Source organism: Photinus pyralis, unplaced genomic scaffold (genome assembly GCF_008802855.1).
Source record: "Photinus pyralis isolate 1611_PpyrPB1 unplaced genomic scaffold, Ppyr1.3 Ppyr1.4_LG9, whole genome shotgun sequence".
NCBI classification, from domain to species: Eukaryota; Metazoa; Arthropoda; class Insecta; order Coleoptera; family Lampyridae; genus Photinus; species Photinus pyralis.
Genome location: NW_022170878.1, coordinates 7821477 through 7848129, shown reverse-complemented (window position 1 = coordinate 7848129; position 26653 = coordinate 7821477). Strand labels below are relative to the sequence as shown.

Below are 26653 nucleotides of genomic sequence, written 5' to 3'. Positions count from 1 at the left end.
AGGGCCTAGACCCACCGGTATTAAAGTCTTCTCCCAAACCGTCTGCTTCACCACTCTCAGTAGGTACAGTTTTCCGTAAGATGCCATCGAACGTAGTGCCGGGGGGGGGGTGGAATACCCCCCAACATATCAATTGTTTACTTATACGAATGGTCTGGTGGTGGTAATGCCTGTAAGGAAATGGTAATTGAGTTTTTCTTTACTGTGGGGTATTCCATACCAAATAGTGCAAGGGCCAACAAAACAATGAAACATGTTGTGACAAAATATTAGTATAAAGTAAAATTGATGCAATGTCAAATGCAACTATTCAACAGACTTGACCATTGATTAATAAATCCAAGTTGGGCAAAACAAGTTTACGATACCTAAGCAGGTAGCAAGAGTGAAATACACTTGGTGCAATCAAATTCTTCTGTCAAGAGCAAGGTGTAAAATTACGTGACCTTGTGGGGCAAATTCAATGTTGCAACAAATCTGTTGATTTCACAAATCGATTCTAAACCGACGAGTTTTTATTAGCAGAATCTCGCCCCTGAGATAGATAACTCGCCCCTCGTTCGGGATTTCGTCCTCATATTGGGTATCGTAACTCATTTGGTTACAGTTTTTGCCACCCTCTCAGGGAGAAGTCTAAGAAATCTCCTTGCAGCCTTAGCAGCTCTCGGTCCCCTAGCAGCGGTTGTATCTCGTCTGGGTGTAGTCGCACTTCTCCAGCGCATGCTCGTCTCAACGTGGCGGCGTGGGTAGCTCATCATCGTGGTCCCTTTACTCTCCCTTTCTGATTTCCAGGTGTCCGAGCAAGATGCGTGTATCATTCAAGGCGAACCCGAGACTGACGTCCTGGCCCTCCAAGATGAGGACCCTTTACCAGGCTTGGCGCAGACAGTCTTTCACCGCATTCAGTAACTCGAACAGATCTACTTCTACAGTCATTCACCAAAGGAGTTCGAAATAGAAACTTCTTATACCAGAAACAGGTTTGGACAAAATTTTGAACCTTGGTTTTATCACACGAACTCGACAAGTTCTGAATGGCGGATACCTTTTCAGGATCGATTTGTACACCCCGAGGTGTGATTGCATGGCCTAGATACTGTATGGAGTGCCGACCGAACACGCACTTTTCTCTCCGCGGGCGTAGTCTGGCGAATACGGCACGAAGATCGTCTAAGTGTTGTTCAAATGTTTCCAAAACCCGAACGAAATCGGTCCATCAAACGCATAAATGTCCCAGGGGCATTCCGCGAGTCCGAACGGCATCCTAAAAAATAAAAAAAAATTCCGTTTAATCTCGGTCATCCCTGGCAATCGGCACCTGCCAGTCCTCTGACTGTAAGTCTATTGTGGACAGACAGACAGAAAATTGTAATAGTTCGTCCAAACGGTGCATGAGATATGTGTCGGGTCTATAACACCTCGGGACAGTAGATAATCTAATGCCTTGCGTAGGAACTCTTTCGTGGCTGCAGGCTGCGTGATCGTTGGCGACGATGCGGTGCAAGGCGTACTCCGTCGGGTCTCTCTCTTCTCGAAAAACTTCTTCGCGTTCCCTTAGCAAAGATTGAGTAGATTCGTGTTGACTGGATTCCAGATTTGGAATTTAGTACAGCCCTTCCTCGTCGAAGTACTGAAAGGTGGCGTTGGGATAGAAATACCAGCATTTCTGGGCTACGTTTAGCACGACTCCAGCGTCTTCTATAAAATCGCAGTCAAAAAGGGTTTTCTGGTCCTTCAACTCTGGATGAATCATAAGTGTTGTGGGTATGCACCGCTTCTGAAGGTGGACATCGACCTTGGCTGTTAAAACCTCTTCTTGCATCACGATTCCATCTGAATGCCGCCTATGGGAAATTTTATATAGAACATTTTCTGTAGTCGTTATTTACAGATAATTTGCTATATTCCATATCTAGTGGGCACCCTGTATAAAATGAGTTGTATATAAAATTCTGTAATTCTAAAATTAGTTTCACATAGACATCGATTTATTGTTTTTAAAGTTAACAGAGATACAAATCACAACAGTTTTCACATTTTTAAAGCTATTTTTAAAATTACGCTTAACAATTAAGGTTCCCTGAAAAATCTCTTGCGTCATAATAAAACTTAAAAGCATCGAATCACATTCAACATTTAGTGTGAGGGGTCCATCACTCATCTCATTGTGTTCTGTTTTTCCATTTCTAGACGTTTACATAATTTGCTGAATGTTTCCAAAATTTCTAAAACACTCCACATTTCTACATTATTCAACCTATCCAAAATTTTCTCTTCGGAAATGCTCGGAAGCTTATGGCATTTTCGAAACACATGACCAAATATTTCGCATTCGCTGCAGTTGCACCAAAGTGGTGCACCCCTCGTAGGAAAGTAAAGGTGCAAGGTGGAATGAACATCGACATTCAGGGTGATCACATTTTGTTTCAAAACAAAAAACTTTGTGGCGTTATCAATTGGAACAATCGCGCGTGCGTACTAAGAACGCGCGCCTACGACTAAAACTAATTACAAATACTTAATTTGGTCCCGCCTTCTGGCGATGGAACGAAACATTTAATGTCAAAATATTAGATATCTTCTTTGTACATTTGATGCGTTAAAAGCAAACTTCAACAGTTGTATAGTCCTCCTCCACCTCTCGCTACTTTCAAATATTGTCATGATTAGATTTAAGCTACTTTGATGAGTTCATCGTATAATAAAGCATTAGATGCGTAACGGAAAGAAGTAATAGAATATATAAAAAATAAATATATAAACGTCGCGTCAAATTGAACATTTGGTTATTTGCATATTACACATTCTATCAGTTCTGTTCGAACATGTTCATGTTCTTAGTAAAGTCAAGTTCTTATAAAACTACAGATTGCGCATGTGCCGTAGGCGTTTCACTAGTAAACAGCTTGAGGTAAGTCCACTCGAACCTTTTGACAGCTGAGAGAAATTCATCGATCTTCTCGGGTAGTCAATCTTGTCGGCGAACACCTGAAATCAATCAAATTGTTAATTTTGACAAAGTGCTGTGTTGTGTATTGAGTAGCTGAATCATAGATACATTAGTAAACAGTTGTTAGTGTTGTCAAACTAACGTGAATTTTGCATAATTAGTTAAAAGAGCAATAAACCATTTACACTAAAGCGGGTATTTAATATTGGCGACGAGGATCAAACACCAATGGCTTCCTTAGGATTGGGAAGTATTGAACAATTTAATGTAGCAGCGCCGGAAACATGGACTGTGTACATACAACGGGTCAATTTTTATTTGGAAGCAAATGGAATAACGGATGCGAATAAGAAGCGTGCGGTTTTCTTAAGCATTTGTGGTGACCAAACTTTTCAGATAGCGCGAAGTTTGTGCATACCAAATGAATTTGCCGACACTACTTTCGACCGCATTATTGATTTGTTGACTACCCATTTTAATCCTAAACAATCGGAAATCGTACAGAGGTTTTTATTTAATCGAAGGCATCAAAAAGAGGCTGAATCAATTTCCGCGTGGGTTGCCGAACTTCGCAAAATTGGTGGTTTGTACAATTATGGCAATGATCTTGAAAACCAAATTCGAGACCGTACCGTGTGTGGTGCGCGAGATGAATCGCTTCAGCGACGCTTATTGACGGAAGCAAAATTGACGTTTCAAATGGCAATTGATAAAGCGATAGCGGCCGAAAATGCAGCCTGCCAGCTAGTGGAATTGCGAAGAGCTCCAGATAGTGCTACTATTAACAAAATGGAACATTCTAAGGAGTTGAATACCACAAAATGTTGGAGGTGCATAGCTAATCATGACCCATTGACGTGTCGTTGGAAGGATGCTGAGTGCAGATTCTGTTCAAAGAAGGGGCATTTAGAGCGTGCTTGTTTGATGAAGAAGAATCTTGCTAAAGATAACGAAACAAGCGGAAGTAAAAGGGTAGGTAAAATCAATAAAGCAAATAAGAGCGGACAATATTTAGTTAAATCAAATGTTAGTACTGACAGCGATGTATCCGACGACGATACTGTTCCAGGACTTCACAATATCGGTTGAGGTGAAGTGCCATATCGGGTTTTGTTATCTGTTAATGACAGGGAATGTGAATTTGAAGTAGATTTGGGTGCTAGTTTTACAGTGATGGCACAATCATGTTTTGAAAAACTATTCCCCCATAACAAACCGCGATTAAAGGATACTAAATTAACTTTACGGGACTGGCAAAAGAAGGGCATTGGGATTCTGGGCGAATGCTTGGTGCGCGTAGTATTTAATAAACATGTTAAAAATTTGCCATTAGTAGTGACGAAGGGCGATAACATTAGTTTATTAGGACGAAATTGGTTCGCAGAGTTAGGTATCAGACTGTCAATGAACTCTGTATCGGTGGTGGACATTAAACTAGAGAAGGTTTTACAAAAGTATAGTGAGGTGTTCAATAACAGTCTCGGTACTTTTCGAGGGCTACCGGTAAATCTCCAAGTAGATCCTTCAATACGACCCATTCGTTTAAAGGCGCGTAATGTGGCTTTTGCACTACGGCCCAAAATTGATGCGGAAATTGAAAGACTAATAGGACAGGGGATTTTGAAACCGTGTGATAACCCTACATGGACGACACCAATAGTGCCGGTAGTAAAGGGAGATGGAACTATTAGGATTTGTGCCGACTATAAATGTACACTTAATCGGGCTCTTCAGGATGATCCATACCCGATGACGTCTACTCAAGAAATCTTAACTGCGTTGAATGGAGCTAAGGTATTCGCAAAATTGGATATGGCTCAGGCATATCAACAATTAAAGGTGGATGAGGATTCAGCAAAGTTACAGCCCATAATCACTCAGAGAGGTACCTATACGGTCCACAGACTCTGTTTCGGAATCAAGGTGGCACCGCAGATCTTTCAACGTTTCATTAACAATCGTTTGGCAGGAATTCCGGGATGTTTTCCATACTTCGATGACATTTTGGTTGCCGCGGAAAACGATGAGGAACTGTGTGAAAGGATCGAAGAAATTTTACGCCGATTTGCAGAAGATGGACTGAAACTAAAGAAATCTAAATGTGTTTTTAGGACTACGGGCATTGAATTTTTGGGATTTTTCATCAACGCAAAGGGAGTACGTCCTACGGTTGACAAAGTTCAAGATATTAAAAATGCGCCTATACCATCTTGCAAACGGGAATTACAATCATTTCTGGGATTGTTAAATTTCTATCACGGATTCCTAAAAAATAAAGCGAATGTTGCTGAATGCTTGCATCGACTTCTGGACAAGAACGTTCCGTGGAAGTGGACAAGAAGACACCAACAAGCATTTGAAAAGGTCAAGGAGTTGCTCTCGTCGGAACAATTGCTGGTTCACTATGACCCAAAGAAAACTTTAAGACTTTCGTGCGATGCTTCTCCTTGGGCAATTGGAGTAGTACTGAGTCATGTGGAAGAAGATGGTAGGGAAGCTCCCATCGCGTTTCATTCAAAAACATTAAACCAGACAGAGCGCAGGTACAGCCAATTGGACAAGGAAGCTCTGGCAATAATTGCGGGAGTTAAAAAGTTTCATAATTATTGCTATGGACGGAAATTTGACATCATTACGGACCACAAGCCGCTTCTAGGAATATTGAGCGAGAACATTCAGGTTCCACAGATGTCATCTCCGAGATTAGTGCGCTGGGCATTATTTCTTAGTAATTATAATTATTCGCTAATACATAGGCCAGGTAAAGACATAAGTCACGCGGATGCTCTGAGCCGCATACCATTGTCTACAGAAGTTGATCTCGGCGGTGTAGAACATATTGGCGAAGTACTCATGATGGAGAATATGCCCGAAATACCTTTAAACGACGAGAAAGTTGCAGAATTAACAGGAAGAGATCCAGTTCTTAGCAGGATCCGGGAGTTTATACAATTGGGCTGGCCGAATAAGTTGGAAGAGGGATTAGCGGAAGATGAAGTACGTCCTTTCAAGGTTAGAAAGAATGAGTTATCAATTTACAAGAATTGCATACTATGGGGTACGAGAGTAGTGATTCCGCCGAAAATCCAGGAACGAGTGCTGAGAGTTCTTCATGGGGCACACATAGGAGTAGTAAGAATGAAGGCACTGGCAAGATCCTATGTTTGGTGGCCGTCAATAGATCAAGCCATTGAAAGTGCTGTAAGACAATGCCAAGAGTGCCAATTACAAATGAAGATGCCTGCTAAAGCAGCTATACACCCATGGGAATGGAGTGAGATTCCTTGGAGTCGAATACATATAGACCACGCAGGACCATTTTGTGGACAACAATTTTTAATTATTGTTGACTCTTATAGTAAATGGTTAGAGGTAAAAAGAGTTCCGTCTACATCATCTAAATGCACCATTCAAGCATTACGTGGAATTTTCGCAACTCATGGAATTCCAGAGGTAATTGTAAGTGACAATGGAAGTTCGTTTACGTCAGAAGAGTTCGAATGTTGGGCTAAGAAGAATGGAATCCGACATACTCGAGTTTCACCATACCACCCAGCGTCAAATGGCCAAGCGGAAAGAATGGTACAAGAAACCAAAAGAACTTTAAAGAAACTGAGTACGGGAGATTGGGAAGTAAAAATCGCTCGATTTTTGATAACCCAACATATTACGCCTACAACCACAACAGGAGCATCACCGTCTGAATTAATGTTCAAAAGAAAAATACGCACTTGTCTTGACCTGGCTTCGGCCCAGTTTTACAAAAAAAGTGCGAGAAACGCAGGAGAAGATGATGGAAGCTGGATCTAAAAGAACCAGAGTGTTTGAACAGTCAGCATCTGTGATGGCCCGAAAATTCGGAGGGGAAGGTTCAAGATGGCAACCTGAGAAGATAGTGAGGCAGTTGGGTCCAGTGACTTACAAAACGGTGGATGAAATTGGAAAAACACAAAAGCGACATGTAGACCATCTACGTAGAAACGTTATGAATGGACCATCAGAGACCGATGAAATCATAACGGACAATCTACGTACTGATGACAACAGACTTCAGGAGGAGGAACCAGTAGAGACAGCATTAGGAGATACAAAAGAAAATATGACAGTAACAACCGGTATGCAAAGACCACAAAGGAACGCCGGAATGCCCAGTCGTTTTCGAGATTTCGTGGTGTCTACTAGAAGGGGAGGAGTGTTGTGTATTGAGTAGCTGAATCATAGATACATTAGTAAACAGTTGTTAGTGTTATCAAACTAACGTGAATTTTGCATAATTAGTTAAAAGAGCAATAAACCATTTACACTAAAGCGGGTATTTAATATGCTGTCCGCTTTTTTGACACTTTTATTGCCTGGAGTAAATCACATACGCATCTTTGACACCAGTTGTTGAGCATAGCTACCCGTCTACACTTTTGGTAATTTTATTAGCGGAAATGTCTGCTAACCGTCTAAATTGAGTGTCTGGAATGTCATTTTGCTTTCCCTCCCCGTTTTTGATACCTAATCTAAATGCTGGTACCACGTACGCGCCCTTTCATGTCTGTTAATCGTCTAAATTGTATGTAGGGAGTGCCATTTTGGTTTCTCTCCCTGTTTCCCAAAACGAAAGTGTTGGTGGGCATCCTCTTTAGAATGACAGTGAAGTATCGTGTCTAGGTACCTTAAAGGATTCCGGTATCTCCTCCAAACTTTTGTGGATTAGAGTTCCATTTAAAAACAGCACATTGGCCGCTTCATCTTCAGGTAACGTTAGCGTTTGGTACGAAAATGTCGCCTCTCTCTCCATCCGCTTCAGAACCTCCTGCGCCTCCTTGCTCGATCCGACGCACAGCAGATCCGGTCCTCCGACCGTGATCAGAGACTTGAGGTGCTTCCTATTCGACACCTGCAAAGGTCGATTAGCAACTCAAAAGTGACTATTTCCAATAACCTTAATCGGTGTACAGGGAAACTCGGGGAACGAAGCGGCGACGGCGCGTGCGCCGGCCTCGTTTGACCAATCCGAGATGCCGACGAAGAATTCGCGCCCTGCAGAAACGAGGGTTACGTAACGTTTGATATGAGCGTGTACTCACCCGTAAATAAGACGTCTCCGCCGTCTAACTTCGCCGACTGGTCGGACATTTCAATGATTGGAAGATCGAGCTCCTTCTTCAGAACGACGCGGATCGTTTCGACCTGCAATATGTTTAACTATTTTAATACTCAAGCATACTGATTGGGCCGTATTTTTCGCAAGACGCAAAGACTATCAGGAGAGTGCTAGGGGCGAGAAAGAAAGAACTATCGAGACCTCTTTTACCGAGGGTACTTACTACTTGAGGGTATTCCATATCCCAGACCCCCCGGTAATATCGCGGGTAATACGTTCTTTTCCAAAAACATGAGAACCTGGAAGTCTAAGCGGTTTTGAAAAAGAAAGAACCATCCAGACCCCCCCCCTGAAATACGTTCTTCTTCAAAAAGATTAGGTACTCACGATCATTTTAATTCAAAGAGTTCGTGTACGTAAACACCATTTGGAGCTGATAAGGAAAGGTACAGGTGGAAGCTCTCTCTATTGCCTCTTAGTTTTCCCTTCTCTCTCACCTGCAGTATCCGCGCTTAGCATTGGCACGCGCAGTTCATCTCTATATGTCGATGGGTACGACACCAACGGCAATTGAATCTTTGAATGTAAGTCGGTTGCCAGTTAGTGCCCCGACTTGTGAAGTTAAGTGGATTTTTGCGGGATCTGCGGCCATCGCACGTTACGCAGGGGCGAGTTTTCAAATTGTGCATGACTACCTATATTTTCGCGACGTTGTTCCAATAACCGGTAAATACGAATTTGCGAATAGTCACAAAATTACGCCCCTGATTCCAATTGGTGCATTTGGCGAGCGTTTTTTGGTTTCTTTAAACATAAGCACCCTTTGATCAGGACATTGACAAAGGGTGCCTGAATTTTACCAATTTTTTGGTCCTAGGTTTTTTTAATTAGAAAACCGTGAACTGTCAGTGTTTCCGATTTTTTTAATGCGTATATCAAAAAAGACACATAGGTACAAAGGTTTTAGTAAACATTAGTTTTTTCACTTTTCAGCTATTGGTCAAGAGGAAGTGGTTTCGCCACTGCAATGTACATTATCCCAGTAGCAGGAGAATGTGAGCCAGTGTAGTGCTGTCTCTCTCGGTTATGGTTCTTCCTAGGCGAGACCGAATCAATAAGGCTAAAGGGTCAGTCTCAATTGTATGTTACTTAATAACTTTTGGACTACTAATGCAACTATTGCTTGTCTAATTTTAAATAATTTTTCAAAAATTGCCTGTTTTTCCTTCAGATGTTTAACGTAAATTTATTCTTTGTTACAGACTCCAGAAGGGCAGCCTTATCAAGGTAGGATTTTTGTCTTATGCATGATCTATTGCGTGTTGTATATTATATGCAAGGGGGTATTAAGTACCCCCCAGATCCCCCCCCCCCCCCCGATTCTACATAATTTCGCCTAGTTCTATGGAAATGTCTAAAATTCAAACCGAATATACAGACCGGTCCATGTGTATATAGGGTGGAAATTTGATCTAGACCGAAAGATGAATTTTTTAAAGAAAAGGTAATCGATGTTTCCTCGCGCTGCCCCAGTTCTACATTGTTTCCTCTAGTTCTATGAAATATCTCAAATTTCGCCAAATATGCGGACCGGTTAATACGAGGGTTAATGTGTATACAGGGTGGAAATTTGGTGTAGAACACCGAATGGTAGTCTTTTTAAGAAAAGTAATCGATTTCTCCTTGCGCTGGGGATATTCCATATCCTCCAGATTCCCACATGCTGTCTAGTCTAGTTCTATGGAAATGTCTCAAAGTCTCGCCTAATATACCGGTTTATGTGTACACAGCGAGGTATACGGGGTGGAAATTTGATCTAGAATGGTTTTTTAAGACAAGGTAATCGATTTTTCCTTGCGCTGGGTGGTATTGGTAAAATTTCCACCCTGTAGAACTACTATTAAAAAAAACCTGAAACAGATCGATTTTTATTCTGAATTTGATAATTTATCTCGTAATTTATAGTATGAAAATACTATCAACTCCCCTTCCCGCCTACGAATTATATCCACCCTCTCCGAAATTTTAAACTAAAAAGGATGTTTGAAAAGGTTTTTCTTTCAGCAATATACAGTTTTTTGTAATCTGGCGTAATTTGAAAATTGAACATTTAATTTAAATTAAATTAACCCCCGAAGGTGGCATGTTAAATAATTAAATAACACCAATGGCCCTGCTATTGACCCTTGAGGCACTCCACACAATAACATAGACACCTCTTAGATTGCTACTGCTAACAACCAAATTTCATTGGCGCGATTCAGTGGTTTCGGACGAGGACTGAGGAGAAAACGCTAGGGGATCGAGACACAATAGACACAAGGGGTGCTTCCTTAATTTCGAAACAATGCACGATGAGAAAACTTTTCAAAATCGATTGTGCCCGCTCGTATCACAACCGAAATATGCGTGCGTGCGTAAGGGGGTTACGCATATGATCTAATTATTACCGCTTTGACTCCATTACGAAAAGGTCAACGAAAAAAAATGCGTAGGTTCCGATCAATTGAGGATGGCGATAACGATCATCTTCTAGGAATTTACGTCCTCGTGGTTCACTCAACCCGATCGCGTTGCGGCGGATTTGCATAAATAAAAATTGAACCTTGAGAGAATCGGACGAGAAATTGACCTAGTTTAAATGGAGCGCTACTTGCAATTACAATTACCTCTTTGACGCGCTGATCCGACCCCGGTCTTGTGATCAAAGCGGTCCCGTTACAAACGACCGCCGTATCCTCGACGAAGACACAATCGGGAAGAGCCTCATCAGGTGGCAGTTCGATGACGTCCAGGCCGAGCTCCCGCAACAGTCGCACGTAGGATTCGTGCTGTTTTTTCGCCTCGTCCATGTCGACCTCGTTGTGGTGCGATTTAAATGACTGAGGCAGTCTACACACTACGGCATGCGTATATCTTAACGACGCCATTTTTGTAACGAACGCAACGCGGCGCGAGTGCCACTGCTACTGGCCGTTGTAGCCGTTTCGTCGACTATTATACCACTTCCGTATTTTTAAGGGGGAAGATCGCGACATTCCGTCGTCCTCACAGATCATTCTTCACGCTCCGTCTGGCGATGTTTACGCAACGGAAGGGGTGAATCGACAGACACCCTCGAAAGTTTCAAATCAATACAATGTTGCTGAAATTACGAATTCGTGTTACTGCTCAAGGGTAGGCAACACATCGTGCACATTTGTTTAGTGGGGCTGTACAAATTGGTAAGTACATTTGTCCGACTACTCGGTCTCTTCAGTTCTTTGGTTTTGCACGGAAAGCTTCCTCGCTTTCCTTGGCGTCTTTCTCTTCCTCTGTCTTCGTTGGCGTCCTCGGTTTCTCTGGTTCAATCAACTTTCTGGGTCTCTCTGGATTGGTTTCCTCGCTTTTTTAACCTCCAAGCTTAATTTTCGTCTCGAATGGTAGGCTGTTCGACATCCTCGGCCTTTGGTTTCTTCAAAAATCTCCCACCGCTAGGAAAATTTGTCAGGTCAGGTTTTTGCCAGCAATAAGTACCGCATAAATAAATGTTAAAATGAGTGAGCGAGAAGGCGAGTTCAAGGTTTGGCAGAGTAGATGTAACGTTACTAGATCAATCATAACAAGGCGAGTTCGGCACAAATTTTGAGACGGTAAAGGATTGATAGGACGAGTCTACTTACGGCGAACTCGCTTTCGACTCGGTTAGAATTAACACAGAAGTGTTCTAAAACGTTATCAACTCAATTAATTTTAAAACAATTGCCGAACGAGTCGAAGACGAGTTCAGCACAAATTTTGACACAGTAGATGATTGATAGGACGAGTCTACTTACGGCGAACTCGCTTTCGACTCGGTTAGAATTAACACACAAGTGTTCTAAAACGTTATCAAATCAATTAATTCTAAAACAGTTGCCGAACGAATCGAAGACGAGTTCGAGACAAATTTTGCGACGGTAAAGGATTGATAGGACGAGTCTACTTACGGCGAACTCGCTTTCGACTCGGTTAGAATTAACACAGAAGTGTTCTAAAACGTTATCAAATCAATTAATTCTAAAACAATTGCCGAACGAGTCGAAGACGAGTTCGAGACAAATTTTGAAACGGTAAAGGATTGATAGGACGAGTCTACCTACGGCGGACACGCTTTCGACTCGGTTAGAATTAACACAGAAGTGTTCTAAAACGTTATCAAATCAATTAATTCTAAAACAATTGCCGAACGAGTCGAAGACGAGTTCGAGACAAATTTTGAGACGGTAAAGGATTGATAGGACGAGTTTACTTACGGCGAACCCGCTTTCGACTCGGTTAGAATTAACACAGAAGTGTTCTAAAACGTTATCAAATCAATTAATTCTAAAACAATTGCCAAACGAGAAGACGAGTTCAGCACAAATTTTGACACAATAGATGATTGATGGGATTATTGCAAGAGAAGGTAGCCCCGAGGGGTCTGCTGTAAACTTCCTTCGAAAGTAACTCCTCAAGCTTTGAGTGTGACCTTTTTCTCAAAAAATCTCGTGATAATTTTCAAGCGTACCTCATCAAATAACTATTTTCTCTGGTTGTTTGTTTACAATCCTAACCACTTTCATGATAATTGTCAAGAGAGCAGAGGATAGAAGAATTCCATGACTTTCTCTCGAAAATTGTCATAAGAGTACCGTTGTCCGTAATGCAATTACAAGAGAACATACCTCTGGGGGGTATTCCATACCCCCCAGGAAAGAAAAGTTCGGTGACTCTCCTTCGAAAGTAACTCCTTGAGCGATTCGTGTAACCTTCTTCTCCGAAAAAGTCTGATGATAAGTTTCAAGCGTCGGTCATCAAGTACCTCTTTTTCCTGAGGGTGTATTCCATACCCCCCAGACTCCCCGCTGGGTACGTTTTCTCCAAAAATGTTTACCACCCTGACGCCTAATGATAATTTTTAAGAGAGTAGAGGATAGAATGCATGACCTTCTCTCGAAACTTGTAAGTTGCCCCCGGGAGCCCTGGGCGGTATGGAATACTCCCCAGAAAAGAAATATTCGGTGACTCTCCTTCGAAAGTAACCCCTCCAGCGTTTCGTATAACCTGTTTCTTGTCTCTTGATTATTTTCAAGCGTGGGTCGTCCTTTGCCTGGGCGGAATTCCAAACCCCCAGACCCACCGGTGGTATATTTCCTTCCAGAATATTTACAACTCTGGCCCCATTCATAATAATTTTCAAGAAAGCAGAGGATTAAAGGATTCCATGATCTTCTTTAGAAGATTATCGTAATTATCTGTAATGCAATTCCAAGAGAACGTTCCTGGTGGGGAGTATGGAATACTCGTACTCCCAAGGAAAGAAAAATTCGGTGACCTTTCTTCGAAAGTATCTTCTCAAGCCATTCGTGCAACCTGCCCCCTTTCCCTGGGGGGTTTTCCATACTCCCAGTGGTACGTTTTCCCCAAAAATGTTTACAACCCTGACCCCTTCCATGATAACTCTGTATCTATCTGCAATATACAAAAATTAACAATTCGAAGAAGTAACTCTTGAATTTGAAGAATTTCAATCTGTCTTTAATCTAATACAAAATTTGATATGATCAAGTAGCCAACCCAAATAGATTTAAAAGTAACTCCACTCCTTTCCCATTTGTGAGAAACAACATTCCGAAGTCTCTTCCATAGAATAAATGAAATACTTTGTTAGGTAGCGCGACCTACTCCAATCCAGAAGGTATCTGGAGGTCCTGGATACGGTAACCTTAGACTGAAGTTGTATTTCGAAATGAATGCCGCTAAGTAATTTTAACACTCCTCTGCACGGACGAAACAGTAAAAAAAAAGCAGATTCATACACAAAAAATTGAAGTCGCTAATCAATCTAAACTAGTCTGAATATCGAAGGAACTGGCCAATATTAAACAAATCAAAATAAGGATAACATTTAAAGTGAAACAATTAAATAACAAACAAATTCAAGGTTAATATAAACGGATGAAGTTGATCATGTTTTCTCAAAGACGAACCGTCGCAATGGCTGGGTCTTTCTTCCAGCTTCTTCCACTTACACATTCTGGATAGGGGCTCGTTTCAAGCGCTTTGGACACTTGTTTATTATAGGTACATTTAGATACAAACAATTTACATAAAAACGTGCGTAGAGAGTTACAATATTTAACACAACCCTAAGCGATTGAAAGTTCGAGAAGGGAAAAATGACTACGTATCACCTAGGTTTTCTTTTCCTCGTCCTGTTTTGCTGGCGGCGGCTGTTCGGTTTTCGTTTCCTCGTAGACCGCCTGCTGCTGCTGCTGTTGCTGCGGCTGCTGCGCGTTCGGATCGGTCGCGTAAACGTCGCCCACGTACATCTGATTGGGATCGTACTGCTGATTGGGGTCGTACTGTTGATTGGGATCGTACTGTTGATTGGGATCGTACTGCTGATTGGGATCGTACTGCTGATTGGGATCCGCGCCGCCGTAAACGAGATCGTTTTCGTACTGCTCGTAACCGGCCTGATCGTACTGCGCTTGGTACTGTGGGTCGTACGCGTAGTTCGGATCGTTCATGTACTGATTGGGATCCTCGGGGTAAAACTGGTTGGCGTCGATGTCCGGTTGCGTTGGCGCGGGCGGTTCCTCGGCGGTCGGCGCTGGGGTTGGGGCGATCGACGGTTTTCGTCTTGGGGGGGTGGTTTGCTTTAGTGACGCGTTGCTGCTGGTGCGGCTTAGGATTTTGTTCGGCGGCGGTGTCCGATTGTAACTCACTGGTTGGTTTGGTGCGTTTGGTTGTTGGTGCTGAATGGTTCTTTGAGTGCTTGGGATATTATGCGTCTCATCTAGAAGTACGAGACGTGCCGTTAGTGACGCTGGCGGGAACGCGCTTTGATTTCTAGTCTGCAGCTATAGCATTAACCCAGCAAACGCAGTACTCTACAACGTGCGTTTGCTGGATACGTAAGTGGGGCTGATAAATGGTACTTGACCAGCGTGATACAGTCGCATTTTGCAAAAATGAAATGGGGGTGAGTGATCAATTTACAAGCAAGCATCTCGTCTACTATCAGTGAGTTGTACCTTCATATTGAGATGGCAGTTTATTATTATTACTTTGTGTATGATTAACTCTTGTACTTAAATAATCTAAGTTAGCTTGTAGTTCCCGTATTTCCTCCCTATAACAAATTTCTTACATTAACACATTTTAAGGCAATTACCTTGACGATATCATCCTCTGTCGTATCGTGAGTCTCTTTCAACAGGATCCATACCTGCTGAAGCCTGTTCATCAACTCTTTGTTTTCTGTTCGTAGCCTGTACCTATGATTTCTACAACTCTAGAAGTTAAACTCTAGGCATCAAAAAAAAATCGGCCAACTTGGATGGGTTCTACGCTCCACTGACCTTATGAGGTTTTGGAACTACTTTGACGCTAATATCAACTTTAATGGGCTCCTTGCGTTTGGTTGGTCGGGCTGAGCGCGAATCGGACTCGCTTTTGATGTTTGTTAGCGCCGTCCCTACCAAACACAAGTTCGATTAGTTTTCAGACAAAGAACATCAAGACAAAACATTGAGTGTGAGTGAAGCGAGATTTGGGACAAAAAGCGTATAGAAATCCATTTCCCTTACTTGTGCCTTGTGCTGGCATCCTCTAGTTTGACAGTGAGGGCTTGACATTCGCCAGTGAGTTTGTCCATGAGTTGATTCTGCGAGTGGATCATAGTCTCCAATTCGGCCACAGTGGCCGCTGCAAAAACACACCATGCATTAAACGCCGAGGCTTAACACACTACATCGGGCTCAACTCATGGATAAACCGAACAGCACTAGCCTTAACCCCATTCACACTGAGACTAAGGATAATGATGGTCACTACCTAAACAGAAACATGCGCGGACACGTACCATGCTTGGTCTCCATATCTTTGACCATCGTCGACAGCTCTTTCTCTCGATCGTCTCGGGCGGACGGCGCTGGTAACGCAATTATGTCACCACCACCACCACTACCGCCTCCACGTTTGCCTCTCTCTTCCGATAGTGCCACGTTTAAATTAATCTGAAACATTAAAATTCGTCACCAGTGGATGTAGGGCAGATCTGATCTGATCACGCAGACCGAACAAACCATCCCAAGCGGTAAGGCGATTGAGGAGTAGGTATGAATTTTCGTCGAATTCTTCTTTCATGGAGTTACGTTATCTTCGAAAGTGCGTCATTGAGTACTACCTTGCGGGTGGTACTCCATACGCCCAGACCCCCGCGGTGTTGCGTTCTTGCTCAAATTGTTTACAACCCTCGCCACTTTCATGATGATTTCCAAGAGAAGGAAGGATTGAAGTATTCAATGACATTCTCTCGAAAATTAACCATAAGAGGGTAAGAGAACGTACCACCATAGTGTCTTTACACTAAGGTACCACCAAGGGGTCTCGGGAGTACGGAATACGTACCAATATACGAAGGTCTTATGATAGTTATAGGGAAATCAGTTCTGTTTTTTCTTGGGGTGTCCAGACTCCCTGGTGGTACGTTTTCTCCCAAAATATTGTGGGGGTCTATGGCAGTTATAGGGAAATCCCTTTTTGCCTGGGGGAATACCCTCCAGACCCTCGGGTAGTACGTCTTCTCCTGTATTCCATACCCCCCACACCCCCCAGTGGTACGCTTTCTCCCAAAATATTTTGGGTATTGCTGTTATCTGTAATACAATTTCTAGAGAACGTACCACCGGGGGGTCTGGGGAGTACGGAATACTTACCAATATACCAAGGTCTTATGATAGTTATAGGGAAATCAGTTCTGTTTTTTCTTGGAGTGTCCAGACTCCCTGGTGGTACGTTTTCTCCCAAAATATTGTGGGTATTGGTCTATGACAGTTATAGGGAAATCTGTTCTCTTTTCCCTGGGGGATATTCCATACCCCCCAGACCCCCCGGTGGTACGCTTTCTCCCAAAATATTTTGGGTATTGCTGTTACCTGTAATACTATTTCTAGAGAACGTACCACCGGGGGGTCTGGGGAGTACGGAATACTTACCAATATACCAAGGTCTTATGATAGTTATAGGGAAATCAGTTCTGTTTTTTCCCTCTAACCCCAGACCCCCCGGTGGTACGCTCATTTCAAAATATTTGGGTATTGCTGTACCTGTAATACTATTTCAAGAGAACGTACCACTGGGGGGTGTGGAATACCCCCCAGTATACGAAGGTCTTATGATAATTATAGGGAAATCTGTTCTCTTTTCCATGGGGGGTATTGTATTCCATACCCCCCAGACCCCCCGGTGGTAAGCATTCTCCCAAAATATTTTGGGTATTGCTGTTACCTTTAATTCTATTTCAAGAGAACGTACTTCCGGGGGGTCTGGGGGGTTTGGAATACCCCCCAGTATGCGAAGGTCTTATGAAAGTTATAGGGAAATCTGTTCTCTTTTCCATGGGGGGTATTGTATTCCATACCCCCCAGACCCCCCGGTGGTACGCTTTCTCCCAAAATATTTTGGGTATTGCTGTTACCTGTAATACTATTTCAAGAGAACGTACCACTGGGGGGTGTGGAATACCCCCCAGTATACGAAGATCTTATGATAATTATAGGGAATTCTGTTCTCTTTTTCCTGGGGGGTATTCCATACCCCCCAGACTCCCCGGTGGTACGCTTTCTCCCAAAATATTTTGGGTATTGCTGTTACCTGTAATACTATTTCTAGAGAACGTACCACCGGGGGGTCTGGGGGGTATGGAATACCCCCCAGTATACGAAGGTCTTATGATAATTATAGGGAAATCTGTTCTCTTTTCCCTCATACCCCCCAGACCCCCCGGTGGTACGCTCTTTCCCAAGATATTTTGGGTATTGCTGTTACCTGTAATACTATTTCAAGAGAACGTACCACTGGGGGGTGTGGAATACCCCCCAGTATACGAAGGTCTTATGATAATTATAGGGAAATCTGTTCTCTTTTCCATGGGGGGTATTGTATTCCATACCCCCCAGACCCCCCGGTGGTAAGCATTCTCCCAAAATATTTTGGGTATTGCTGTTACCTTTAATTCTATTTCAAGAGAACGTACTTCCGGGGGGTCTGGGGGGTTTGGAATACCCCCCAGTATGCGAAGGTCTTATGAAAGTTATAGGGAAATCTGTTCTCTTTTCCATGGGGGGTATTGTATTCCATACCCCCCAGACCCCCCGGTGGTACGCTTTCTCCCAAAATATTTTGGGTATTGCTGTTACCTGTAATACTATTTCAAGAGAACGTACCACTGGGGGGTGTGGAATACCCCCCAGTATACGAAGATCTTATGATAATTATAGGGAATTCTGTTCTCTTTTTCCTGGGGGGTATTCCATACCCCCCAGACTCCCCGGTGGTACGCTTTCTCCCAAAATATTTTGGGTATTGCTGTTACCTGTAATACTATTTCTAGAGAACGTACCACCGGGGGGTGTGAAATACCCCCCAGTATACGAAGATCTTATGATAATTATAGGGAAATCTGTTCTCTTTTCCATGGGGGCTATTGTATTCCATACCCCCCAGACCCCCCGGTGGTGCGATTTCTCCCAAAATATTTTGGGTATTGCGGTTACCTGTAATACTATTTCAAGAAAACGTACCACCGGGGGGTCTGGGGGGTATGGAATACCCCCCAGTATACGAAGGTCTTATGATAATTATAGGGAAATCTGTTCTCTTTTCCCTGGGGGGTATTGTATTCCATACCCCCCAGACCCCCCGGTGGTAAGCTCTCTCCCAAAATATTTTGGGTATTGCTGTTACCTTTAATTCTATTTCAAGAGAACGTACTTCCGGGGGGTCTGGGGGGTTTGGAATACCCCCCCAGTATGTGAAGGTCTTATGAAATTATAGGGAAATCTGTTCTGTTTTTTCTGGGGGAGTGTTCCATACCCAAACCCTCGGGTGGTACATCTTTTCCCAAAATATTGGAGATATTGCTGTTAGCTGTAGTACTTTTTCCTGGGAGGTATTCCATGCCCTCCAGACCCTCGGGTGGTACGTTTTCTCCCAAAATATTGGGCGACTAAGGGATCTGGTGGGTGTGGAATACGTCATGCATCTGAAGGTGAGGTCTTAAATTTGTAACGGTCAACTGCTTCCGACCCCATGACGAAGTGATGACTTTAACCTACCTCCTTCTCAAGCGAGGCGATCTGCTCGCTCAACCTGATGTTCTCCCTTCGACTGTGAATGAGATCTGCATCGGACCTGTCGAGCCGCTGCCTCAGCGACTGCAACTCGGCCTGCAACCTAGCGACCTCCTGCCGATTTTGCCTCTCGATCCTCTCATTCGACAACTGTTGCGTAGCGATCTGTTGCTCGAGGGCGCTCTTCTCCGCGCCGCTCAGCCCAATATCGGACTGCATGGTGGCTGCAACAATACCATCAGATCATACCGTCATGATTAAAGGCCTCACTGACAAATCTTCGAGTGCATCTCCTTCTTCAGCTCGTCAACATACGCCTGCTTCTGCGCGAGTTCCCGTCGCAAATCCGAATTGTCCCTCCTCTGCTTCTCGAGCTCGAGCTGCACCTTACTGGTCGTCTCCCATTGGACGCCCAGGTCCGTCGTCAGCTGATCGATCTGCTGCGCGTAGCGTCGCTCCATCGCCGATCGCTCGTCCGATATTCGCCGGCTGTGCTCGCCGATCGCGTCGCGCAGCTTTCCGTGCTGCCGCTCGAGCTCGTCCTTCAGCCGACGGATCTCGAGCTCGGCGGCGTTCTTCTCGTACTGCGCCTGCTCGGCCGCGTCCAGGCTGCGCTTGATCTGATCGCACGATATGTTCTCCTGATCTTTGAACTGCGCGAGGACGCTCTGTAGCTTCGCGACCGTGTCCTGCAGGACGCCCTTGTCCCTTTGCAGACTTTCGATTTGCTTTCTGTGCGTGTCTAGGCCCGCGCCGTCGGACAGACTACCGTCGGCCAGTTTTCTTTTGAACGACTCGTTCTCGTCGATCGACTTGCGCAGATCGATCTTGGCCTGGGTGAGCTGCGCCTCGAGTTCGGATATGCGCGATTCAAAGACGATCGTCGGCCCTTCGAGCGCGATGTGCCGCCGGGAGCGTTTTGGAGACTTGTATGTCTACAACGGAAACATAATAACATGAAAAATTGCTGCCCCCCTCCCCCTCCATGATGTTTTGCAGTAATGCCTTATTTTTCGTACTGTCTGCAATTATTATTACCTGCACGCCTTCCCCCTTAAAAGAATGTGCGTGGGGAAGGAGGGAGTGACATGGGGAAAGTACCGTTGAGGCTAGGAAACCGCGTAAGGGAAAAACACGAAGCACAGTCGTTGAAAAGGCGTGGAAAGAGCGCGAAGAAAAGAAACCAAAATGTTGAAGACCATAAGGGCTAGAAGCATATACGGGAAAAAATGTGGAAAAGTGGATGAGAAAGAGTCGTGAAGGAAAAACGAAAGAGGTATGAAAAAAGCATGATAGAGGCATGAATAGTTGGGTGGCCATAGTTAATAAATCGCAAGTCTAACGGCATTTAATGAGCCATTTTGGGAACGTGCATTTATAAGGGTAAAAATGTCTGCTGAACTTTTGGCTAATTTCAAAATGGCGGTCAATATGGCGGCCAAATATATAAATTCTTATGCCAGACGCATTGTACATAGTTTTTCGGATTGAGGTGTTAAAAAAACATACAGGAGGCACAGAAAATTGCAAAACTTATGTATTGGGTACATTATACAGACAACACGGTAACAATATAGAGATAATTCTGACGACAAATATTTCGTTCAAAAATTTTAACGGAGCTTAAATTTCTTCATCATGCAGCTCATTTTTTTTACGATTGAAGCAGTCGCCAAGACACTTGTAGATATTTGTGCACTTTTAGTTCATAGCATAATTTATTTAAAGCCACGTTTTTAGGAGGACTAGTCTGACCATTCGATTTTTCAGTGTCTCTTATAGCATTTGCGAGACAATATGTATGGTACAAAATGTCCCCGGCAACAGCATCATGAGAAGATGCAACTCTACGCCCTTCTGTACCCACTGCATCCAATGTAAATTTCCATAAGAGCGTCCGCCTAAAACACTCAAGTTGTTTTTGAAAAATAAAATTTTATATTAATATATAAATTTTATATTTTATAAATTTAGACCTTTATCTACAAAATGTTCGAAATATTTTTTTAAAAAAGTTTATAGCAACTGAATACCGGCTGTTTAAGGATTAGATATTTTGCAGCGATTAGGTATTGCGCTAACCTGTTTTATTGTTTTACTCTCGATCAAGACGATTTATGGAAAAAATAAACCGACAGTTTTCTAGATAAGTTACTTCTGAACATTACCCCACAAAATGAGATCATATTTTTTGTAAAAATAAAGTCTGTATCTTGACGGGGGGTAAATCAACAACTTGAGTGTTGTTAATGTTAATTTAATGTGGTTAATGCTAAGTTAATGTAATTAATTTACATTTACTGCCATTTAATACTACTCGAGATACTACTATAGGTAGTGGCTATGGCATGTGAAAAACCGAATTTTGAACCTGGTGTTAGATTTGCTTTTATTCCAAGTGCCTATGTATCAAATTTTAGTTAAGTACTTTCATAAATAAAAAATTTTGCAATCCAAAAAGGGCACTGTGCATGTAGAATTGATTAGGCCCAACTTTTGGCATTGCGTATTATATGGCTAAAACTATGCCCTCGACTATGCCCATATTTAATTTCATGCAATTCGGTTTATATCTAACGGAGATGTCAAAAGGGCCTTCTTTATTTTTTTAAGTACATTGCCAATTCACGAACTCCGACCTATAACTCTGATAAAGAACCCAAATGCAAAATTTCATCATAATCGGCGATCTATTCGTTTTCGAGGTATCGTGCTAATGAACAGATCTCAGGACTGAACAGGCACCGCAAAATTATAAACTTTCTACGTCCTAGGAGATCGTCAATAATTTGAAAATGTTGGTTATTTAAAATATTTTTGCTATAGTGTTTTAAAAAGAATTTAATAACCTCTCATATTATGTAATAATTCACAGGGTGTTCCATATTAAAGTCACATTTTTGTTATCATCTGAAAAATGCGATGTGGTTTTATTTTTTTAAATGCAGATTTGAATTCATTGGAAAAATACGCAATTTTTATTTATATACAGTGTGTAAAGCGATAGGGTTTACAAGAGGGAATTTTTTTTAAATATTGATTTATGAAAAAATTTATTCTTCATAATATGTTTTGCTTGCTTTGAAAGTACCAATAACGTTTCGATTGTTTGTGGTTTGATAGCAATACGCTATCTTGATTATAATGTAGAATGATAACTCAATAAAAAAATTTTTATTATTTTTCCAGATTTCTATAAATAAATTTTAGATTATCGAAACGTTATTGGTACTTTCAAAGCAAGCAAAACATATAATTAAGAATAAATTTTTTTCATAAATCAATATTTTAAAAAAATTCCCTCTTGTATACCCCATCGCTTTACACACTGTATATTTATATATACAGTTGTAAAAAACCTTAAATACTTACCAATGGTTATTAAAAAGCACAAAATTTAATAACAAACAAAATTTGCCGAGGAAAATGTAAAACACCCTATATATCACCACAGGATATATTTTCATACATTTTCCGAACTAGCTATGAAGTTAATTAACCAACTCTTACGTATATATAAGTAATAAATTATGGAAAACAATTTAATATTAAATAGTACACAATACAATAGATAGTGGCGCCATCGTGCTGTATTTGTGAACTAGTGCAAAATTCGGCCTGGCAACATCCAGAATCGGATTCAGCACATTTTTTTACATCTAAAAAACCATGTGGCCAAAATGGCTCATAAAATGCCGTTAGAACTAAGAAACAGAGTCGTTTTTCAATTTGGCCACTTAACTAGAAGAGGATAGATGAAAGGGAAGAGGTTGTAAAAGAAAGAGGGGAAGAAAGCGTGACGAAAGATCCCGACGAGGAACATATCTAAAAGTAGAGATCTTGTATAGTGTAGACGCGAGTACGTAAGGGTGGAGGATAGAGGCAGATACGAAGCCAAGGAAGTAGCGTCGTGAAGAAGGAAAGAGGGAAGCGTGGAAAAAAGGGTAACAGAGCGGAGACCTGAATATAAAAACGCAGGTGTGAAAGAGAAGAGGTCGGTGTAAAAAAAAAGCACGGAGAAGAAAAGAAAGAGGGAACCTGGAATTCTGGTCATGAACAACGGAACGGTGGGAGCTAGCAGCAGGTGTGAAGAAAGAACGCCCTAAGGAGGTTGGGCAGCAGTCGTGAAAGGTCTCTTCACACCTGAAGATAGTAGGCGCGAAGAAAGAAGCATGGAGGCTGGAATCAAGTTTGTAGAAAGAATACGCTAAGGCAAGAGACGCATATGAGTCGTGGAAAAGACATTGAAGAGGCGTGCGAAAAGATGTGTGAAGAGGATAGGTTATGCCGTTATGGTATTCCTTACTCGCCAGACCGCTAGGTTGAACGTCCGCCCCCAAAATATTTGCAGCGGTCAACATACATGGTTATTAATTTACCATACACGAAAGCTGTAATACTTAACATTTAGGAGTTCGGTGGGGGTGGGGGGGCTTTTCCGGTTCCTTTCAGAAAAAGTTCATTGGGTCAACCTTTTCCATACTCCCAGAACCCCCGGTTCAACGTCCATCCCCAAAAGATTCGCAACCGTAAACATTTAATTGGGGGGGAGGGGGGGTAGCACCGGGGTGAAGGGGGCTGGGGGTATACATACCCCCCAGTTTTCAGATAGAATGGATTCCTATTCTTGAAAGCTACTTTCCCGGTTCCTTTCAGAAAAAGCTCATTGGATCTATCTTCTCCTGGAGATCCCAGATCCTCCCGGTTCGACGTCCATCCCCAACATATCTGCAGCGATCAGCTTGCAGATGGTTATTAATTTCCCATACACGAAACCTTTAAGGTTGAACATTTAGGGGGCGGGGGATTTAGTACCGAGGGGTCTGGCGAGTATGGAATACCCCCCAGCTTTCAGGTGGAATACAATCCTATTCTTGAAAGCAACTTTACCAGTTCCTTTCAATAAGAGCTCAATATTCAACCATGGAGGTATTCCATACGCCCCCCCCCCTCCCCAAGCCCCCCCCCGGTTCAACGTTCATCTCCAAATTATTTGCAGCAGTCCTTGTGTTAATTTTCTATACCCGAAAGTTTTAACAGGGAACATTTAGGGGGGGGGGGTGTACCACAGGAGGGTCTGGAATACCCCCCAGCTTTCAGGCAGAATAGATTCCTATTCTTGAAAGCTACTTTCAATAAAAGCTCAATAAAGCCACCTTTTCCTAGGGGTATTCCAGACCCCCCGATGCTATCTTTACCCCCACAATATTTGAAGCAGGCGAATGTAGCGTCAAGGGGTGCAAATACTGAATTAGGGGGGAGGGGGGGGGGCTCCGTATACAATTGCGAATATTTAAATATTTCATCGCCCAAACTTACGCATTTTTTTATGTCCGATTCCGTTTCGGTTTCAGTCTCGCTTTCGAGCCGATTGAACACCGACTTGATCAGCGAAGACTTTTGCTTCTCGTGCAGATCTTCGTTTTCCGATATGACATCCTTCACCTTTCGCAGCAACGTTGCCAGTTCGTCCTAAAATCTTACGTTCTACTACCACAAACAAAGAGAGTGAGCTAGGAATACGCACCCTGCAGAACTTCGACTCTTTCTCGAGCTGGTCGATGTAGTCCTCTTGCCGCTCAACGAACGTAGGGAAATCCGGATGCTCCCATTTGGTATCGCTAAAGCGGGCGATTATTAATTGCCAGCTTCGTCTGGTACTTACGTTAAGAGTGATTTGTCCGGTTCAACGGTGGCGGTCCTCGAGGGGGTGTAGTAGGGGTACCTCTTGGGTATCGACGGGCTGTATCTGTAATGCAAATGGCTCGGTCTGGAATTTCGACTGGCACCGCTCATCAGCGACTGATTGTCCGTCTCCTCGCCGGCGCTGTCCAATTCTCTGATCGGCCGCTTGATGGGCGCGTAGCTGTCGGCGAGCAGCACCTTCAAGCGAGAAACGGCCTCGCGGTACGCCGTGTCCGCGTAATCCGGCCGTCTTCGATACTCCATTTTCGACTCATTTGACTTTCTACAAATGTAAACGCGCGACTGCAATTGCTCTTTGTTTTAAGGCAAAGTAACTAGGTAACACAGGTGTATTGATCCGCACGAATCAATATGCAAAATTACCTACCTGGCTTTTTTCCGTTTTTCATAGTTGTAGCCGGTGCTGGGCCGCAGACTCTTGAGCGGGTAGAGCGAGCGATAGGCTCCCAATTTTGGACGCGCCAAATATCCAGCCGCGCCGCTCGGCTTTTGTTTCTTTGGAAAGCTGCCGTGAGTCGTGCCGTACATTTTCGAGAAACAAAACGCGAAGTTCTCGCCTGTCATCCTTTTATAACCTCCTTGAATCGATCGTTGTTGGAAAGTTATTGAGATGGCGATGGTTGCTATAGACGGATACAGCTGACGAAGCAAACCTTCGACGTCGACCCCAGCTGATCCGCCGCGCTTTGTCTCTTAACAGACACCTGCTCCATAAGTGACCCTTTCACGCTGCTTCATCGCTTCAAAAATCACTACTGACAAATCTAGCTAATTACAAACCGTCGAAGCCCCAGATTCGCGGTAATAACGCGAATGATTTGTCCGACTGTATTTATGGCCATTTAGGATCAGTGTAACGCGGTGCCATGCGTGCACAAAGCTGAAATTGTGTGCGTCACGTGACAGTAGTAATTTTGTAAAAATAAGTCGTAGATAAGTTTGCAGTTGGCTAATATTAATTTCAACGGGCGACACTTCGTGCGATGTGATTAATTGGCCGGCAGAGGGGCAGCAAATTGTTACACGAAGTTCTAGAACGCTTTTTAGACAAACGTGTATAAGAGACCCTTTCAGTTTTACAACTTTTATTCTCCCCAGACCCCCCCCCCTGCACTATTACGTTCTCACCCGGAATAATTACAATTCTCAGCACTTAAGAGAGAGAGAGAGGGACCTAATATTTCCGCAAACAACACCGGGTGGTCTCAGTAAAGAAGAATTAGTTTACTCGTTTTCGAAGGGAAGGGTCCTTCGATCCTAATCCCCCCTTCCCAAGAACCAGTCTGCTTCAATTGCTTAAGGAAGGGTCACAGAGGTGAGGAATGTCAGGTTCTAGTAAAGTGTTCGGATTGTAACGGGAATCATTTATTGCTGAGAGAAAAGACAAAGTAAAGAAGCCACTCAAAATGTTTGCATAGTCAAAATTTATGGGGTGAAGGGATCTCAGATGAGACGTCGTGGACAGTGTGAAGCCGAATTGTTACAAGCAGTGGATCTTGTCCAGACGTTCCACTTGCCTTTTGTGAGTACCTTCTTCCGACACACCTTTTTCGATATATTCGGTCTTATAGTTTTGACGACGTTCCAATCGACCTTTGTGAGTAAGTACCCTCCTCCGAAAATCCGCTCTTGAGATATAAGGAATACTAACCAGCCAATGCCTATCGTTGGTATAAATAAATTCCTTTCGCTGAGGTCTTTCACTAGAACACCATGAAGGATAAAATCGGCTATGAAAATGGTACATTTTTTAAATAGAAC

The 26653-nt window shown here is 43.0% G+C and overlaps 2 protein-coding genes across 5 annotated transcripts; both read right to left on the bottom strand.

Moving 5' to 3' along the window:
* Positions 1–1966: 1966 nt before the first annotated feature.
* Positions 1967–11144, bottom strand: LOC116180760 (N(G),N(G)-dimethylarginine dimethylaminohydrolase 1). 2 transcript variants are annotated; one of them, XM_031500883.1, is made up of 5 exons: positions 10715–11144; positions 8029–8146; positions 7884–7981; positions 7614–7838; positions 1967–2988 (listed from the first exon to the last, which is right to left on the bottom strand). In XM_031500883.1, the coding sequence occupies exons 1-5, from the start codon at positions 10973–10975 to the stop codon at positions 2863–2865; spliced, it is 828 nt and encodes a 275-aa protein (XP_031356743.1). In that variant the 5' UTR covers positions 10976–11144; the 3' UTR covers positions 1967–2862. The 2 variants fall into 2 exon arrangements, with proteins under 2 accessions (XP_031356743.1, XP_031356744.1); XM_031500884.1 differs by having other exon boundaries at positions 8029–8131; positions 10715–11140.
* Positions 11145–14100: 2956 nt separating this feature from the next.
* LOC116181359 (serologically defined colon cancer antigen 8 homolog) lies at positions 14101–25644 on the bottom strand. 3 transcript variants are annotated; one of them, XM_031501701.1, is made up of 10 exons: positions 25260–25644; positions 24852–25154; positions 24714–24807; positions 24506–24658; positions 19461–20121; positions 19172–19410; positions 15916–16069; positions 15641–15758; positions 15086–15183; positions 14101–14847 (listed from the first exon to the last, which is right to left on the bottom strand). In XM_031501701.1, the coding sequence occupies exons 1-10, from the start codon at positions 25454–25456 to the stop codon at positions 14240–14242; spliced, it is 2625 nt and encodes an 874-aa protein (XP_031357561.1). In that variant the 5' UTR covers positions 25457–25644; the 3' UTR covers positions 14101–14239. The 3 variants fall into 3 exon arrangements, with proteins under 3 accessions (XP_031357561.1, XP_031357562.1, XP_031357563.1); XM_031501703.1 differs by lacking the exon at positions 15086–15183 and adding an exon at positions 15226–15337 and having other exon boundaries at positions 14643–14847; XM_031501702.1 differs by lacking the exons at positions 15086–15183; positions 15641–15758.
* Between the last annotated feature and the right edge of the window lie 1009 nt (positions 25645–26653).